At 42.5% G+C, this 14,541-nt stretch overlaps 2 protein-coding genes across 10 annotated transcripts in view; one reads left to right on the top strand and one right to left on the bottom strand.

Moving 5' to 3' along the window:
- Nucleotides 1-14,179, bottom strand: part of SMAD9 (SMAD family member 9) — a 75,265-nt gene extending 61,086 nt beyond the window's left edge. For 4 of the 9 annotated variants that reach the window (XM_027589555.2, XM_027589549.2, XM_027589556.2 and 1 more), the window contains exons 1-2: nt 14,050-14,179; nt 3,620-3,833 (exon numbers count right to left, since the gene is read on the bottom strand). The gene's annotated coding sequence lies outside the window, so the exon portion shown is untranslated. Of the gene's footprint in view, nt 1-3,619; nt 4,768-8,313; nt 10,053-13,947; nt 13,972-14,049 lie in introns of those variants that run through there. The other 5 variants (XM_027589553.2, XM_027589552.2, XM_027589551.2 and 2 more) reach the window with 5 other exon arrangements.
- Nucleotides 11,192-13,889, top strand: LOC113920435 (extensin-like). Its single transcript, XM_027590684.1, has 2 exons — nt 11,192-13,417; nt 13,506-13,889. The coding sequence occupies exons 1-2, from the start codon at nt 13,190-13,192 to the stop codon at nt 13,887-13,889; spliced, it is 612 nt and encodes a 203-aa protein (XP_027446485.1). The 5' UTR covers nt 11,192-13,189.
- Nucleotides 14,180-14,541: the final 362 nt, after the last annotated feature.

The following is a 14,541-nucleotide window of genomic DNA, read 5'->3' as shown; positions in this document are numbered from 1 at the left end:
TGTGTCAGTTTGGCAGCTCCTCAAAAATTAAATGTAGGATTACCAAATGACCCAGGAATTGCACTCCTAGATAGATACACACAAAGGAATTGAAAACAGGTACTCAGATACTTGTACACCAATATTCACAGTAGTATTATTCACGACAGCCAGAAGAAGAGAAACAACCTGGGGTGCCTGGGTGGCTCAGTCGTTAAGCGTCTGCCTTCGGCTCAGGTCATGGTCCCAAGGTCCTAGGATCGAGCCCCGCATCGGGCTCCCTGCTCAGTGGGAAGCCTGCTTCTCCCTCTCCCACTCCCCCTGCTTGTGTTCCCTCTCTCGCTGTGTGTCTCTCTCTGTCAAATAAATAAAATCTTAAAAAAAAAAAAAAAGAAGAGAAACAACCTAAGCGTCCATCAACAGATGACTGGATAAACAAAATGTGGTAGGTGTGCAACATGCAATATTATTCAGCCTTAAAAAGGAAGGAAATTCTGACACAGGCTACATAATGAATAAAACTTGAAGATGTCATAGGGATGAAGTGAGCTAGACACAAAAAAGCAAATTTTGTTTGACCCCACTTATAGGAGGTAACTAGGATAGGCAAATTTGTAGAGATAGAAAGTAGAACAGAGGTTACTAGGAACTGAGAGAAAGGGGAATGGGGAGTTCTGTTTGATAGAGACAGAGTTACAACGTGGGAGGATGAAAAAGGTCCGGAGAAGGCTGGTAGTGATAGTTGCACAACAATGTGATGAATTTAATGCTATTGATTTGGATACTTAAATGGTAAAAATGGTAAATTTCCTGTATTTTTACCACAATAAAGAAAAATCACACTCCAAATGTTATAATAATTTGCTTCATCACTACCTTCAAGGGATTTTACAAATAAAGTCTCCCTCTACCAAAATCTGAGGTTTTGTTTTTTTTAAATCTAATTTTGAGATGGAAAATAATGTGCCATTGGTACATGGAAGCCTTGAAAGAAATTAGAATCCCCCATAACATAGAATGCTAGGAAATCCCACACTCCCCAGGCCTAATTATATAGGAGAATCTCCTTCCAACAGTCCATACTCACTGAAGGACACTCATAGTTTTGTGCACTCCCTGGCATTCTGCCTGCCTTTCAGATCCTTTCTTCCACTTAATGCGGATTCATGTAAACATATCAATTTTCTAGCTTAGGAGAGAAAGGAAGTACTATTTTTAAAATATCATTTGCTTCTACACTAAGAAAAAGGGGAAAATATGGAACAATGTCCAGAAAGATTATTTTTTTAAATGAAACCTATTTTCTATCCCAGGATCAACCAATAGCAGTTTTACAAAACGTCAATCAATGTTATTGAGCTTTATTTTCTTGGAATTTATGTTATTTTTATATTATAAACTATAAAATTCCTTCAAAGCAAATAATTACATTCAACAAACATCTATAGATCCAATAACTGTGAGCCTTCTGAAAGAAAGCAGAAATATAAATCATTTCATGCACTAAACGCATCTGGTATTTATTTATTTATTAAAGATTTTATTTATTTATTTGAAAGAGAGAGAGCATGTGCGTGGGGTTGGGGGTGGGGTTGCGGAGGTGGAGCAGTGGAGGTGAGGCAGGGAAAGGGAGAGGGACAGGCAGACTCTGCATTGAGCAGGGAGCCTGAAGTGGGGCTTGATCTCAAGACCCTGAGATCATGACCTGAACCCAAACCAGGAGTCCAATGCTTATCCAACCAAGCCATCCAGGCGCCCCATATCTGATATTTAAAGTTGTATTAAAATCTACTAAGACTCCAAAATCTGTATGCCTTCAAATCCATTAGAGGGTCCACAGATTTTGAAATTCACTCTCTCATAAAACTGACTTTACGATCCCTCCCGGAATAGGAATGTAACAGAATCTGCTGCATGAAAATTTTATTGGGTTAATAAATTTATTCTACAGTACACAACAAAGTACAAGAATATTTGAAGTTGGGGCACCTGGGTGGCTGAGTTGGTTAAGTGACTGCCTTCGGCTCAGGTCATGATCCTGGAGTCCCGGGATCGAGTCCCACATCGGGCTCCCTGCTCAGCAGGGAGTCTGCTTCTCCCTCTGACCATCTTCCCTCTCGTGCTCTCTATCTCTCATTCTCTCTCTCTCTCTCAAATAAATAAATAAAATCTTTAAAAAAAAAGAATATTTGAAGTTAATTTTTATCATCATTTCTGGATTTGGGTGAACCGCGGCCCAGAGTCACTACGTAATGACCGCCTGAGGCTCATCCAATAAAAGCCCACAAATATATCAAAACCCTCACAGTGCATAGAGCACACGCGCACTCTCATTCTAAAACAGAACTCTAAAAACAGCTTGATTTCTTTTTATATTGATACTGAATTTCACATAAAACAAAAGGCCCTGAATAAAGATGATATATGTTGCCTAAACCAAGACAGGGTTATAATAGGCAGCCTTGTGCTCACGACGGGAGGTGCTGAGATAAACTGGTGTCATCGGCCTTTATACCGAATAAGCCACCGGGAAAGTCTTGATTTACGTTCACCTAAATCCCCGGGATATGGTTCTCTCCACCACTCATCTAGTTTGATTTTTCACCTAAAATGTCAATGTAACAACGTAACGAGTGCCTCCCAGAACAAGATACAACATGGTATAATGACTATCTGGAGGAAGAAGACCTGAGTCTGAATGCTAGCTCCATCACTAAGTGTGACCTTTAAGTAATTAACCACTTGGATCCTGTTTCCTCTTCTGCAAAACTGAAACAAAAATCCCTACTTTTCATGCGGAGAGGAAGTGTGCAAAAGCAATTTGAAAACTGTAAACTAATGTAACGATACTATTTTTTATTATTAACAAGTAGTTCTATTTCCGCTTATTCCTCCTGGGTGCCTTACTGTAGAAGAAAAAAGTGCCAAAAAAGAAAAGAAAAAGTAAAACAATCTCAGAAAAAAAGATCAGAGGCAAAAAAGAAAAAAGAGGATAAATGTTCACATAAAAAGAAAAACTATCTCAACATATTAGCATCGCATTAGGAATCAAAATTATGACATTTTCTTCCGAGAAATGCTACTATTCACTGAGCAGAGCTGGTGGGTAGATATTCCTGAGGCTATAATATATACCTTCTATAGAATTCCAGGCAGTCAGGAAGAGGGAGAAGGCGAGACGATAAAGGGACCCCAAGAGAAATGAGGTGACCACTGTATAAAATTTGACCATCCAGCAGTTCCATCTCAAAACCTAATTGAGAACAAGCAACAAAACAAAAAAGGTTCTACCTGCCAAAGTAGGTGTTACCAAGTCTATACAGAAAACATCACACAGGACCTACTTGCAGCTATTTTTGGCTATGTTTAAACAAGCATGTTTATACGACCGATTTCCAAGTTTACAGCAAACCACAACAGCACGCTGGGAGAAGGAAGACGAGATGCTACTAGGAGGCCCACGACAGCAAAGTGAAATCAAAGCTGGCAGCTGGACCCCAGGAAAGGGACCAAAACAAGCTGAACAGAGGAAAACAAACAAACTACTGAAAAACAGACAGCAGGTTTCAGAAGCACAAGAGTTTGAGGTCGCTGCATCTGGGAACGACCAGCCCTTCCTTCCAGCTCCAGACTTGCTTACCGTGCAGTCTGTAAACGGTGTTCTTCAGAATTCTGGAGACAGCAGAGAGACTCAGTCAGTGGCAGTGACAAGAGAGCAGCAGGGCAGAGCTGGACGCCAGGGGAAGGGCAAAGCACTCAACTCTGTCCCTCTGCAGATGCCACCGTCCACCAAAGCAGCCCTTCTTCATTCAGCTTTACTTAATGAGGCTTCTTTGATGAAAGGGCCCTGTTGGCTTAAAAAAAATTTTTTTTAATTAAAATTTGACCACCACTGACTTCCACACTTCAGGATCCTTAAATGCAATACGTTCCAACGTAGTAATGGACTCTAGGCCAGGAGTTGGGGAGAGGGAGGGACGGACAGGTAGAGCAGGGAGGACGTTTAGGGCAGTGAAACTATTCCGTATAATACTACAGTGGTTGATACTGTTATTTGCACATTACACATCTGCATAAACCCACAGAATGTACAACACCCTATGTACTTGGAGTGATAATGATGTGCCAGTGTAGGCTCATCAGTCGTAACAAACGAACCACTCTGGTGGAGGACATCATATTACCTTAAACTATGCATGCGGGGGCGGGGGGGGGGGGTTGGGCAGGAGGTATATGGGAGCTCTCTGTACCTTTCACTCAATTTTTTCTGTGAACCTAAAACTGCTCGAAAAAATAAAGTTTACTTTTTTTTTTTTAAAGAGAAAGAAATGGAACCTACGGAACCTATTAGCTTTCTTACACCAGTTTTTCTTCCTGCATTCCTTATTTTCTGGTAGCACCACTCCCAACAACTTGACCAAGTGAGAGACGCAGAAAAACCCCGTGGAAATCTTCTTCCTCAAGCCCACATTCAATAGGTCATTAAATCCCGTGGATGGACCCTCTTACATATTTCGTAGTTGTGCCCCATCCCAGACGTCCCTAATGGGTCTGCTCCATGCAGGCAGCTCTGTCCTACTGGGCCTCCCCCAGCCACCCACCCAAGAGAGTACCCTCCCTGTTGGGCCCCTAATGCCCTGTCACTCCAAGTCCAGAGCAGATCCTGTCACACTCTTTAGTGACATACTTGCTGTGAGACTGAAACAGAATGGGACACTAACTATTTCCAGGGGTTGGGATTAAAAGTATTTTATTTGTGCTTTAAAATCTTTGTCAAAAACAGGGCGCCTGGGTGGCTCAGTTGGTTAAGCAACTGCCTTCAGCTCAGGTCATGATCCTGGAGTCCCGGGATCGAGTCCCACATCAGGCTCCCTGCTCTGCGGGGAGTCTGCTTCTCCCTCTGACCCTCTTCCCTCTCGTGCTCTCTATCTCTCATTCTCTCTCTCTCAAATAAATAATAAAATAAAATCTTTAAAATCTTTGTCAAAAACATATATATAAATTTGTCACCAAATTTCTTTTTTTTGTTTTCTAAAGATTTTATTTTCTTTTAAGTAATCTCTGTACCCAACGTGAGACCCGAACTCACAACCCCGGGATCAAGAGTTGCGTGCTGCACTGACTAAACCAGCCAGGCACGCCGTCTCCAAATTTCTACTATGTACATGCTTTTATATATTTACCTGAAAAAAAAATGAAAAAACAAAAACAGTATCCTGGGTAAGATTTAATGCTTTTAGTGTCACCTTCAAACCAGGCTCTTCACAATCTTCCTCCTCAAACTACATTCCCTTCTCAGCAACCCTCATTCCTTTGGTCTTTCACTGCCTCCCCTCTGCCCTGAGGCCTATGTGCAGCTACATCCTGGAAACCTTCCCCACAGCCCCAGGCAGCAACAGTAATGAGCTCTCCACAGCTCCTCTGGGCTTCCCCAGCACCTGGCATATACCTTCATGAAAGCACAGAGGACGCTCGCTTCCTTACATTTGTTACTTGTTTTCCCCAGAGACACCCAGCCCCTTGGGAAGGCCACAGGCCATGCCACAGAGTGGTCTGAACTGTCAAACACTACAATAAATGTTGCTTGAATGAAGGTAAAATCCAGCTTTATCAATAACGTTAACTACCGTATTATTAAGCCCTATGTAATTAGGCTACCTTTTGACCTACAGCCCATTGTTTTGCTGATGCAATAGAACAAATTCCTTTGACAGGCAAAAGCATATAATGCACTCCCTCCTTCCTGTGCATTTAATAGTTTTTCTACTTAAGGTGCTGTTATATGGCACACTAACCTGGACATGAATACCTGCAAAGTGTTAAATGGCTATAAATAATATTTTAAATGTTTTTCTAAATGGTTATGTGGGTAATTTTTTTAACATTTTATTGATGCGCGTGTGTTGTGGGAGGTTGAGTTTCCTGGCCAAGGGCTGCTTGAGTGGTGGAGGTTATAAACTGATGGAGAAGAATCACTCGTAACTGTGTTAAGGATTGCTGTATGGGGTAGTTCAGATTTTTAATTGCCAAAGATATTCATGAAGCAGTGGAGATGCCGTCAACACCATCTCACCAGCTTTGCTAGGTGTCCATATGGCTATTTAGAAGCACCACGCCCCTTCAATTTGTCTTCAATCTCTTTCAAACACATCTTTGATGATGTGATTCTCCTGTTCAAGCCCTTTAGTATTTCTCTTTTGACCACAGGTTAAAATTTAATAGTTTTCTCTTGCCTACAGATTAAAATCCAAATGCCTTATCCTTCCTTCTGCCTTATTCTACAAAACACCAAAATATGTTAGGGAAGAGTAAAGGACAGTGGTTGAAGGAAGAAACTAAATGTAACAAGTATCAAGGATGAGCCAGACACCTATGCTAAGTGCTGGCCCCTCTCCAATAGTATAGTCTACAGCCGGAGATAAGAATCTAAACACATTATTGCCAGGCAGGTGATATGTTATTATAACTGCTATTAAAAGGGCCAGGGGCGGTTTCCTGTAGGAGGGGCCATGCACACCCACTCTTGAACCAGTAGAGGGTAAGAGGGAAAACCAGAGAAGCAAAAACTCTTCTCCTGACAGACACAGTAGTACAATTCCAGGCCCAGGGATGTCTTCAGCATCCTTTAGTTCTAAACAAGCACCTACTGCAAGAATCTCTATTCCCCTTACACTTTGTATTTCACTTTTATTTAGAGTCCTAAAACCCCAAATGGGACCATTGTAATTATCTTTGTCAAGGCTGACTCAAAACACACACACAGTAAAAATGGAATTCTAGCCAGGAAAAATATAGAGAAATCCAAATAGATTACTTTTTTTTTTTGCATAAAGAAACTATCGGATAAATATTTTGCTATTTGCTTTCCTGACCTCTCTCTTTCTGGCTATGAAATCCTGATTTTATTTTCTTTTAGTACTTTATTTTGTTATATGGTCCTTAGGGTTTGGGGCTTTGTAGGCAGTGTAATTACAATAGGCAGAGTAAAAATGATTGAATGAATAACTTATATAAGCCCCCCAAATTTATAAGTCCCACTTTCTAGCGCAATGACTACATCCACAAAATCACATTTTAAAACCCCAAACTTAATCCATACAATATCTTGAAAAAAATTTAAAATGTATATTTGCAATCAATTTAAATCAATGACAACAGAAAGGAAGTGCCACTCCTCTGAAGTAACACCTAGGCACCAACTTGCCATTGTTTGCAAACACAGCCAACATCCAATGACTGTTTTGTGTAAACACAATTAACCAATAAGCCCTAAGGGAAGCATTTCTGTACATAAAGGTTTCTCTATGACAAACACCTGATCTAAATTTTGCTCCTAGAAGTGAAATTCTACTATCACCAGAAAACAGGGAAAGAATGGTATCAATGCACCAACAAGTGAAGGAAAACTACAGGAGAATTAAATTCTTTTTAGCTTTAACACATTTTCTCATCTTCCACATTCACTGGCTTCTAATAGTCACTCATATCATTAATCATAACCGTAACAATAATCTCCTATCATTCATCATAACCATTAATCCCCGGCAGTGTCACTTTATGAACAAGTCGTGCCAATTTCTGGGTAGTCATTTGGAAACTGGAATTCATTTTCCCAGAGAAACAATGTTCTGAGTGTTGACAGATTCCCTGGCCAGCCCACTGAGACCCTCTGAACTCCTAATATAGGCACCTTTAATACTGCTAACACCAACTCAAATAAGCAATGTGTGCCTTTGGCATGAGTAAGCTTGTTCAAGCTAAAGTGTCTCAAATCCTCACAACCGTCCCAATGCACAAACTTTTCTTTCTTTTTTTTTTTAAAGATTTATTTATTTATTTTGAGAGAGTGAGAATGAGAGAGAGAGAGAGTACATGAGAGGGGGGGAGGGTTAGAGGGAGAAGTAGGCCCCTCGCTGAGCAGGGAGCCCGATGCGGGACTCGATCCCGGGACTCCAGGATCATGACCTGAGCCGAAGGCAGTCACTTAACCGACTGAGCCACCCAGGCGCCCCCACAAACTTTTCAATGAACTCCTCTTCCTACGCCAGCCAAACTCCAGTTCTCTCCTGTGTGATTCCCAGCAAAGAAAAAAAGCAATATGGATTAGTGGATTTATAATGAAACATGAATAGAAGTCAAATATTCTACCATGAGGTGGAAAACTCTGATGGAATCTGTGAATCCTTTTTGGAGTTATTTTCTGAAATGTGTGGCTCCCAATCAGTTAAATTTAGATACAAGAATTCAGAAAGCAACTCCCAGCACTTCAGCTGAATTTCACCATCCATCAAACTCTGCGTTAAAAAAACAAAACAAAACAAAACAAAAACAAACCTGCAAATCTGCTCCAGACCTTCCACAGCCGGTTAATACTTAGGACAAACTCCTTCAAGGCTTCTGATAAACGGTCCCAAACGACAGTTCCGGATCTATCTCCTACCCTACCCATGTAACAATTTCTGCATTTCATCAAATCAAATCAAAACATAGAGTTAACATACACACTAACCAAAGCAAATCTACATTTGATCAGCTTCCAAGCAATTTAACAGATTAAAGTGAAAAATATTAGGCTACTCGGAAGAAGATACTCCTCACGATACAGCGGGGTTGGGATCCAGTGGGCTCACGGCCCAGTCCCCTGGGGAAGCGCTCTCAGGCGCAGTGAATGTAAGCTGTTGCTACTCACAGTGTTCACACCTCCATTACTCCCAATGCCTCCCTCTAAGCTGTTTCAGAAGAAATCTCCAATGTCAACCGTCTGGGTGGCCCCCAGAGGCACATGTGCACTTTACAGATTATTTGTCCAGTGGTCAAAAACTGGAGTTTTTGCCAGGTCACTGGAATTCTAGGATGAATGATCATCCCTAGTGATCTCAGTGTTTAATAAACCAAAGACTGCTTTTCACTAAACCCATTTCATGACTAAGGAATACATGTTTTCCATTTATAGTCCTTCAAAATTAAATTTGAAAAAGGGGAAGAGGAAGTGATCATATATTAAATATTACATATCCCCAAGGGGAAATTCATATACTAAAGCAACGACACCAATGATATCAGGTAATTCGAATACAAAAGAGAGAGAAAATTTGATATTTAGTACGCCCCCCCCAAAAAAAGAAAATCAAAATTATCTTTATAGGAAAAATCAGATTTTGTAGGACTCCTTTACATTTATTTTTTGGGTTAAATTTCTATCTTTGAATTAAATATGGGTTAGAGAATGAAGGGGAAGAACCAAAATCTTTTCAGTGTTTATGACTTCTAAAATGATACAGAACGGTACACATACATTTGTAATTTGTTTCTTACTATTTCTGCATTTCATCTTAAGTTCTGAATTTAAATTTTATGTCAGTGTCTCTGAGTCTTAGAAAATTGGTTTTGAGTTGATTAGACTTCCCAATTAAAACTGTAAAACTGAATGTATTATAGAGGCATGATATTTATACACAAATTATATTTTTTACATTACACTATCTCTATTAATTCTGAGTCACTTAACAGAGTATGACGCATTTTAAGAAATGATTTAGTATTGCTTATTAATACAATGAGCACTGCACAGAAGGGAGATTCAGCTCTCTGACAAGGCCGATAGGAAGACCCTTCATACATCCAACCTGACCAAAACAGAAGCTCATCTCAGTAGCGGTCTGCTTTTTCTTTGGTGAGCATAGTTTGAAACATATACACTAAAAATGCTATCAATTTTTATGTGGCTATGGGGGGTGGGGAGAGGGGTCAGCATATCGTGTTAGCGATTTTCTGTGGAATCACATTAGAGTTTCATTGTGGTAGCCATATCACATTAGAAACTGTTTTTTTTGTTGTTGGTTTTTTTTTCTCCCCCTAAATGGTTTCCATTGTGTATTTAGTGAATCTGATATGGAAAATTGCTAATGCAATAAGAGTATCACATAAGCTTTCCTGACTGTAATGCTCAGCCACAATATTGAGAGGAGGCTCAACTGGACCAGAAGCGTTTCAGGGCTAGCTCTCCACAGCCTCTGAACAAAGTCCTCAGCTCAAGTTCAACACTGGCTTCTTGAAAGATGGACCGCTAAGACCTACTATATGGGGGGGGGGGGGCGCCTGGGTGGCTTAGTTGGTTAAGCGACTGCCTTCGGCTCAGGTCATGATCCTGGAGTCCCAGGATCGAGTCCCACATCGGGGTCCCTGCTTGGCAGGGAGTCTGCTTCTCCCTCTGACCCTCTTCCCTCTCGTGCTCTCTATCTCTCATTCTCTCTCAAATAAATAAATAAAAATCTTAAAAAAAAAAAGACCAACTATATGGGGGAAACTCTTTTACAGATTTTATTTCAGAAAAAAACATGGGTTCAGTGAACGATGTGTCACTTAATTAATATTTATTGACTGACCACTATGCTGGTCATTGTGGTCGGCATTAGGGGAATGAAAAAGATAGACAAAACATGGTCCATTCCTTCACAGATTTTGAAAGCACTGACCGATTAGAAGAAATAAATTAGCGCATGAGTAACTTAATACAAGGAAAAGAAAATGCAAAGAGCTGTAGCAGCTCAAAGGAGGACACACCTGAGACCAGGGCCATCAAAAAGTTCTGTAAAGGCTGCACCTGGTCAGGACCATAGAACGTGAGAAAGATGCAGATAGGGCGCCTGGGTGGCTCAGTTGGTTAAGCGACTGCCTTCGGCTCAGGTCATGATCCCGGAGTCCCGGGATCGAGTCCCACATCGGGCTCCCTGCTCGGCAGGGAGTCTGCTTCTCCCTCTGACCCTCTTCCCTTTCATGCTATCTCTCATTCTCTCTCTCTCAAATAAATAAATAAAATCTTAAAAAAAAAAATACTGCCCATTGACTAAAAAAAAAAAAAAAAAGAAAGATGCAGATATATCGGAGGATCTGATGCTAGGCTGGGAAGCAGGGGATGGCATTCTAGGCCTTAGCATGTGTAAAGATGCAGAGAAGAGAAAAGCCAGGGCATGACGGGAAATTGTAATTCATTATTTTAATGACAGCATAAAATCTGGAAGGAGTGGGATGATAAACCTGGAAAAGTGGTCTGGAGTCAGCCTGAGGCTGCCACCGAAGCAGAGTAGTGCAGGGTGTTCCAGAAGGTTCGGGGTGGAAGTGTCAGGACGCAGTCCACTGGCAAGATTAACACCTTCTGATGCTAACAGATTTTGTGAAATCTTAAACTTTAGTTAGCACACATTTCTTAAGACACAATTTATAGGAATATTTATTTTCAAAGGTTAGTTTGTTGCCAAGGGATAATTGTTTATTTTTTGTTATGTGACTACTCATGACATGGACATTCATGAGCTTAATAGAAAAAGAAATCTATAAAGCATGCTCAAACTGTTATAACTGCTTATGAATTTACTGTTTGCCCTTTTTTTTTTTGCTTTAGAATAACTTTTCAACTCACTAGCAACAGTAACCAAGGAAATATAAATCCAACAGCCTAGAATTACAACTATTTGAAGAGATTCATGCTTTCAATGTACTGCTATATTTATTCTTTTATTCTGGACACTTCCCTGTTTCTGAATTCCTCTCCAAATGTTAGAAGCAATAAACAAAATCTGCACTAAGGTTTGTTAAAGGCTTATAGTATGTTTTGCAATAAAAAAAAAAAAGTCTTCATTTTCCATAATCTTTACCTTCCCTTAAAGCAAAGTACACTCTGTGGATAAGTATTATTTCTGACATAATAAAGCAGAATATGATGAAATATTACAAAGAGAATGTTAGATATAAACTAGTTACCCAAGTGCTATAGACCACTCCTGAAACATCAGCTCTCCAAAGGAATTTGCACTCTCATTAATCAGAATTAAACTATTTGTAACACTGAAAGTGAATATTTTAATCTTTATGAAGTAATTTCTCGACAGATTTTTTTTCTCCTCCAACTGACCACGTGCACAGAAAGGATAAACAAATTTGCCAGTTGTTTATTACTTATATATATCCTTGGCAAGGTTTCATTAAAAAAAAACAAAAACAAAAAAACCTCTTCTTTCTCATTCCATGTCTTGGGCAATCAGGGATGCAGTAGTTGATATCTGTGAACATTCTCTGATTAGCCATTAACTGAAGATATAGAAGCAAAAGAAAAATATTTTAGAGAGAGAAAAGTCAAATAGTTCATGCTGACTTTAAGATACTGATGACAAAGCTGTGAGAATTATAAAGTACGTAGGGGTTTAACCTAAAATTTGTTTATACCTTTGATCTTAGTAAACACTGTACTGATAAAAAGGAGTTTGTTCAGATCAAGAATATGCTGGCATTCTCTTAAATAGCATAAAACCACAGAGCTGAAGCATAAAACAACTTGGACAAAGATAGCCAGTCAAGCATAAAAATGGGAGTTGGTTGTGTCAGAACAGATTAAGAGGCTGAAGGCTGTCCGCTAAAGACAGTTGTCTTGCCATCAATGAAGGCAATTATCATCACTAAAAGTTCTTTTTCTGATATATTATTTTAAACTTTTGTCATATTATATTTAAAATGCTCCTTATTTATAAACTATTACATCATTTTCTTATCTGCAGTGTCCTTCTTGGGATAACCACAAATTTGAAAACAGTCCAAAATCTTGTTCATGGTTTCCTACAAGCATAGAAAGACTCACTTATTGTATCTGGAGTTAGGAGAATGTGTTTGGGTTTTACTTTTACTTTCTTTTAAAATATATATCGCTATTTTAAAAATATAAACATCCAATGGCATTCCCTCACACCAAAATGACTCCTAAGGCAGAAGATCTGTTTGTAGCATGAACATTTCACTCACTCAGAAGGATGCCCCAAAAGCTCTGCTCAGTTATGGCCAAGGAAGTAGCATTATTAAATGCCTCATGACTTGACAGTTATCCTCTATTATTCCTGCTAAACCACACTTCCAAAAGATCATCCGAGAAATCTGGCAAACCACTGTAATGACACTTGTAAATTGGATCCATTAAAAGCAATCCACAGTGTCCTGTGGGTGGGCATCCGACTGTTAATTACTGGGTAAATAATTTACATGCAACTTTATTCCGAAACTAGATATACATTATTTGTAGGCTATTTCTCAGGAGCACCAGTTCCAACCCAGGAACAAGTCAACGGAGTATTTCTAAATTATCATTTGAAATTTCCACTGTCAAGGGTGGGAGGAGGAAGGAACAGTAACGGGAAGACTTGTCAGCGATTAGCCATCCATAAAAATGTTTTCCCCCACGCTCCTCCTTCCGATCACAATGCTGGCGTCAGTTAGTCTCCTGTATCTGTTCCCCACCTCGCCCCCCTCCCCTCTGCGGAGAGCTGGCACCGAATGGCAGGCGAAGGAAAAGACAAACATCCCAGCTCCCAACACAATCCAACCGCTAGCCCGGAGACACTTGAACAACATTCCTAACTTTTTTTTTTTTCTTCCCACTTCGCGTGCTTCAAAGGTAAGCAGAGTAAAAAAGCCTATGAGACAGAAGGCCAGGGAGGCCAGCTGAGTCACAATTACTACCCTCCACCCCGATTTCTCCACAGCCCCCCACTTTCGGCCACAACAAACGGTTACTCAGCTCTGAGTCTGCGTCTCCACCGCGCCTGTCCTCGGTGCTCGACCCCCGCGCGGTGCCCAGCCCGGGTGCCGGAGAGCTAGCGCGCATCCCTGCCCACGCCCTGGGCCACAGCCCCGCTCGGCCGGCGCCCCCGCCGCGGGACGAGCATCCTCCTACAGGTCCCAGGTGCCCGCTGGCTGGGCGGCTGCGGCGGCGGGGAGGGCGCGCGGCCAACTCTCCGGAGCTGTCCCCTTCGGCCCCACCCCACCCCAAACAGGCTCCACCAAGAAATACGGGGATGGAAGAGTACAAAGAACCAAGCCACACACCAAAGGGCCTCGGAGACTTCCCCCGGGGAAGAACAATTTAGCCGCACAAGCACACACACACGCTCCCGCCCAGCGCGCGCCGGGGAGGGCATCTCTTACCTGTCCCCACGATGCCACTCATCCCCCCCCATCCCAGGTCTAGCTGCCCCCCCGCCCCCCGCCGTGGTCCCCAGCCGCCCGCTCCAAGCGCCGCGCACTCACTGCGTGGCTGCGCGCGCCCAGCGGCTGCAGGGCCCGGCGGCGGCGGCGGCGGCGGCGGCGGCGGCGGGGACCGAGACAGCGGCTGCAGCGGCGGCGGCGGCGGCGGCGGCGGCCCCAGCCGGCGTCAGTCAGACTGGAGCCGCGAAGCCTCATCGCCCGTATTAGTGCGCCGACCTGGAAAGCGGCCAGAAGCCCTGCGCACGGGTCCGCCCCCGCCCGCCCGCCCGCCGCCGAGCACCCTGGCCGCTCCCGGAGCCCGCGAGGCGGGGGGAGCGCGGCCCACCCCGCGGCCACGTGCGCGGAAACTTGCGGCCGGGGCGCCTCGGCGCGGCTCTGCGCCGCCCCCCTGGTCCTCCTGCGGGACCCCAGGCTAGACTCTGTGGGTGATCAAGCCCCGCTGGTGGGCCGCGGTGGGGAGGCTCGGGCCAGCGGGTCACCTCGCGTCTCTCTCTCTCTCTCCCGCCACCCCTGAGATTTCTTATGTCCGCCTGG

Source organism: Zalophus californianus, chromosome 3 (genome assembly GCF_009762305.2).
Source record: "Zalophus californianus isolate mZalCal1 chromosome 3, mZalCal1.pri.v2, whole genome shotgun sequence".
NCBI classification, from domain to species: domain Eukaryota; kingdom Metazoa; phylum Chordata; class Mammalia; order Carnivora; family Otariidae; genus Zalophus; species Zalophus californianus.
The sequence above is the reverse complement of the archived record's forward strand: the minus strand, read 5'-3'. Positions and strand labels throughout refer to the sequence as shown.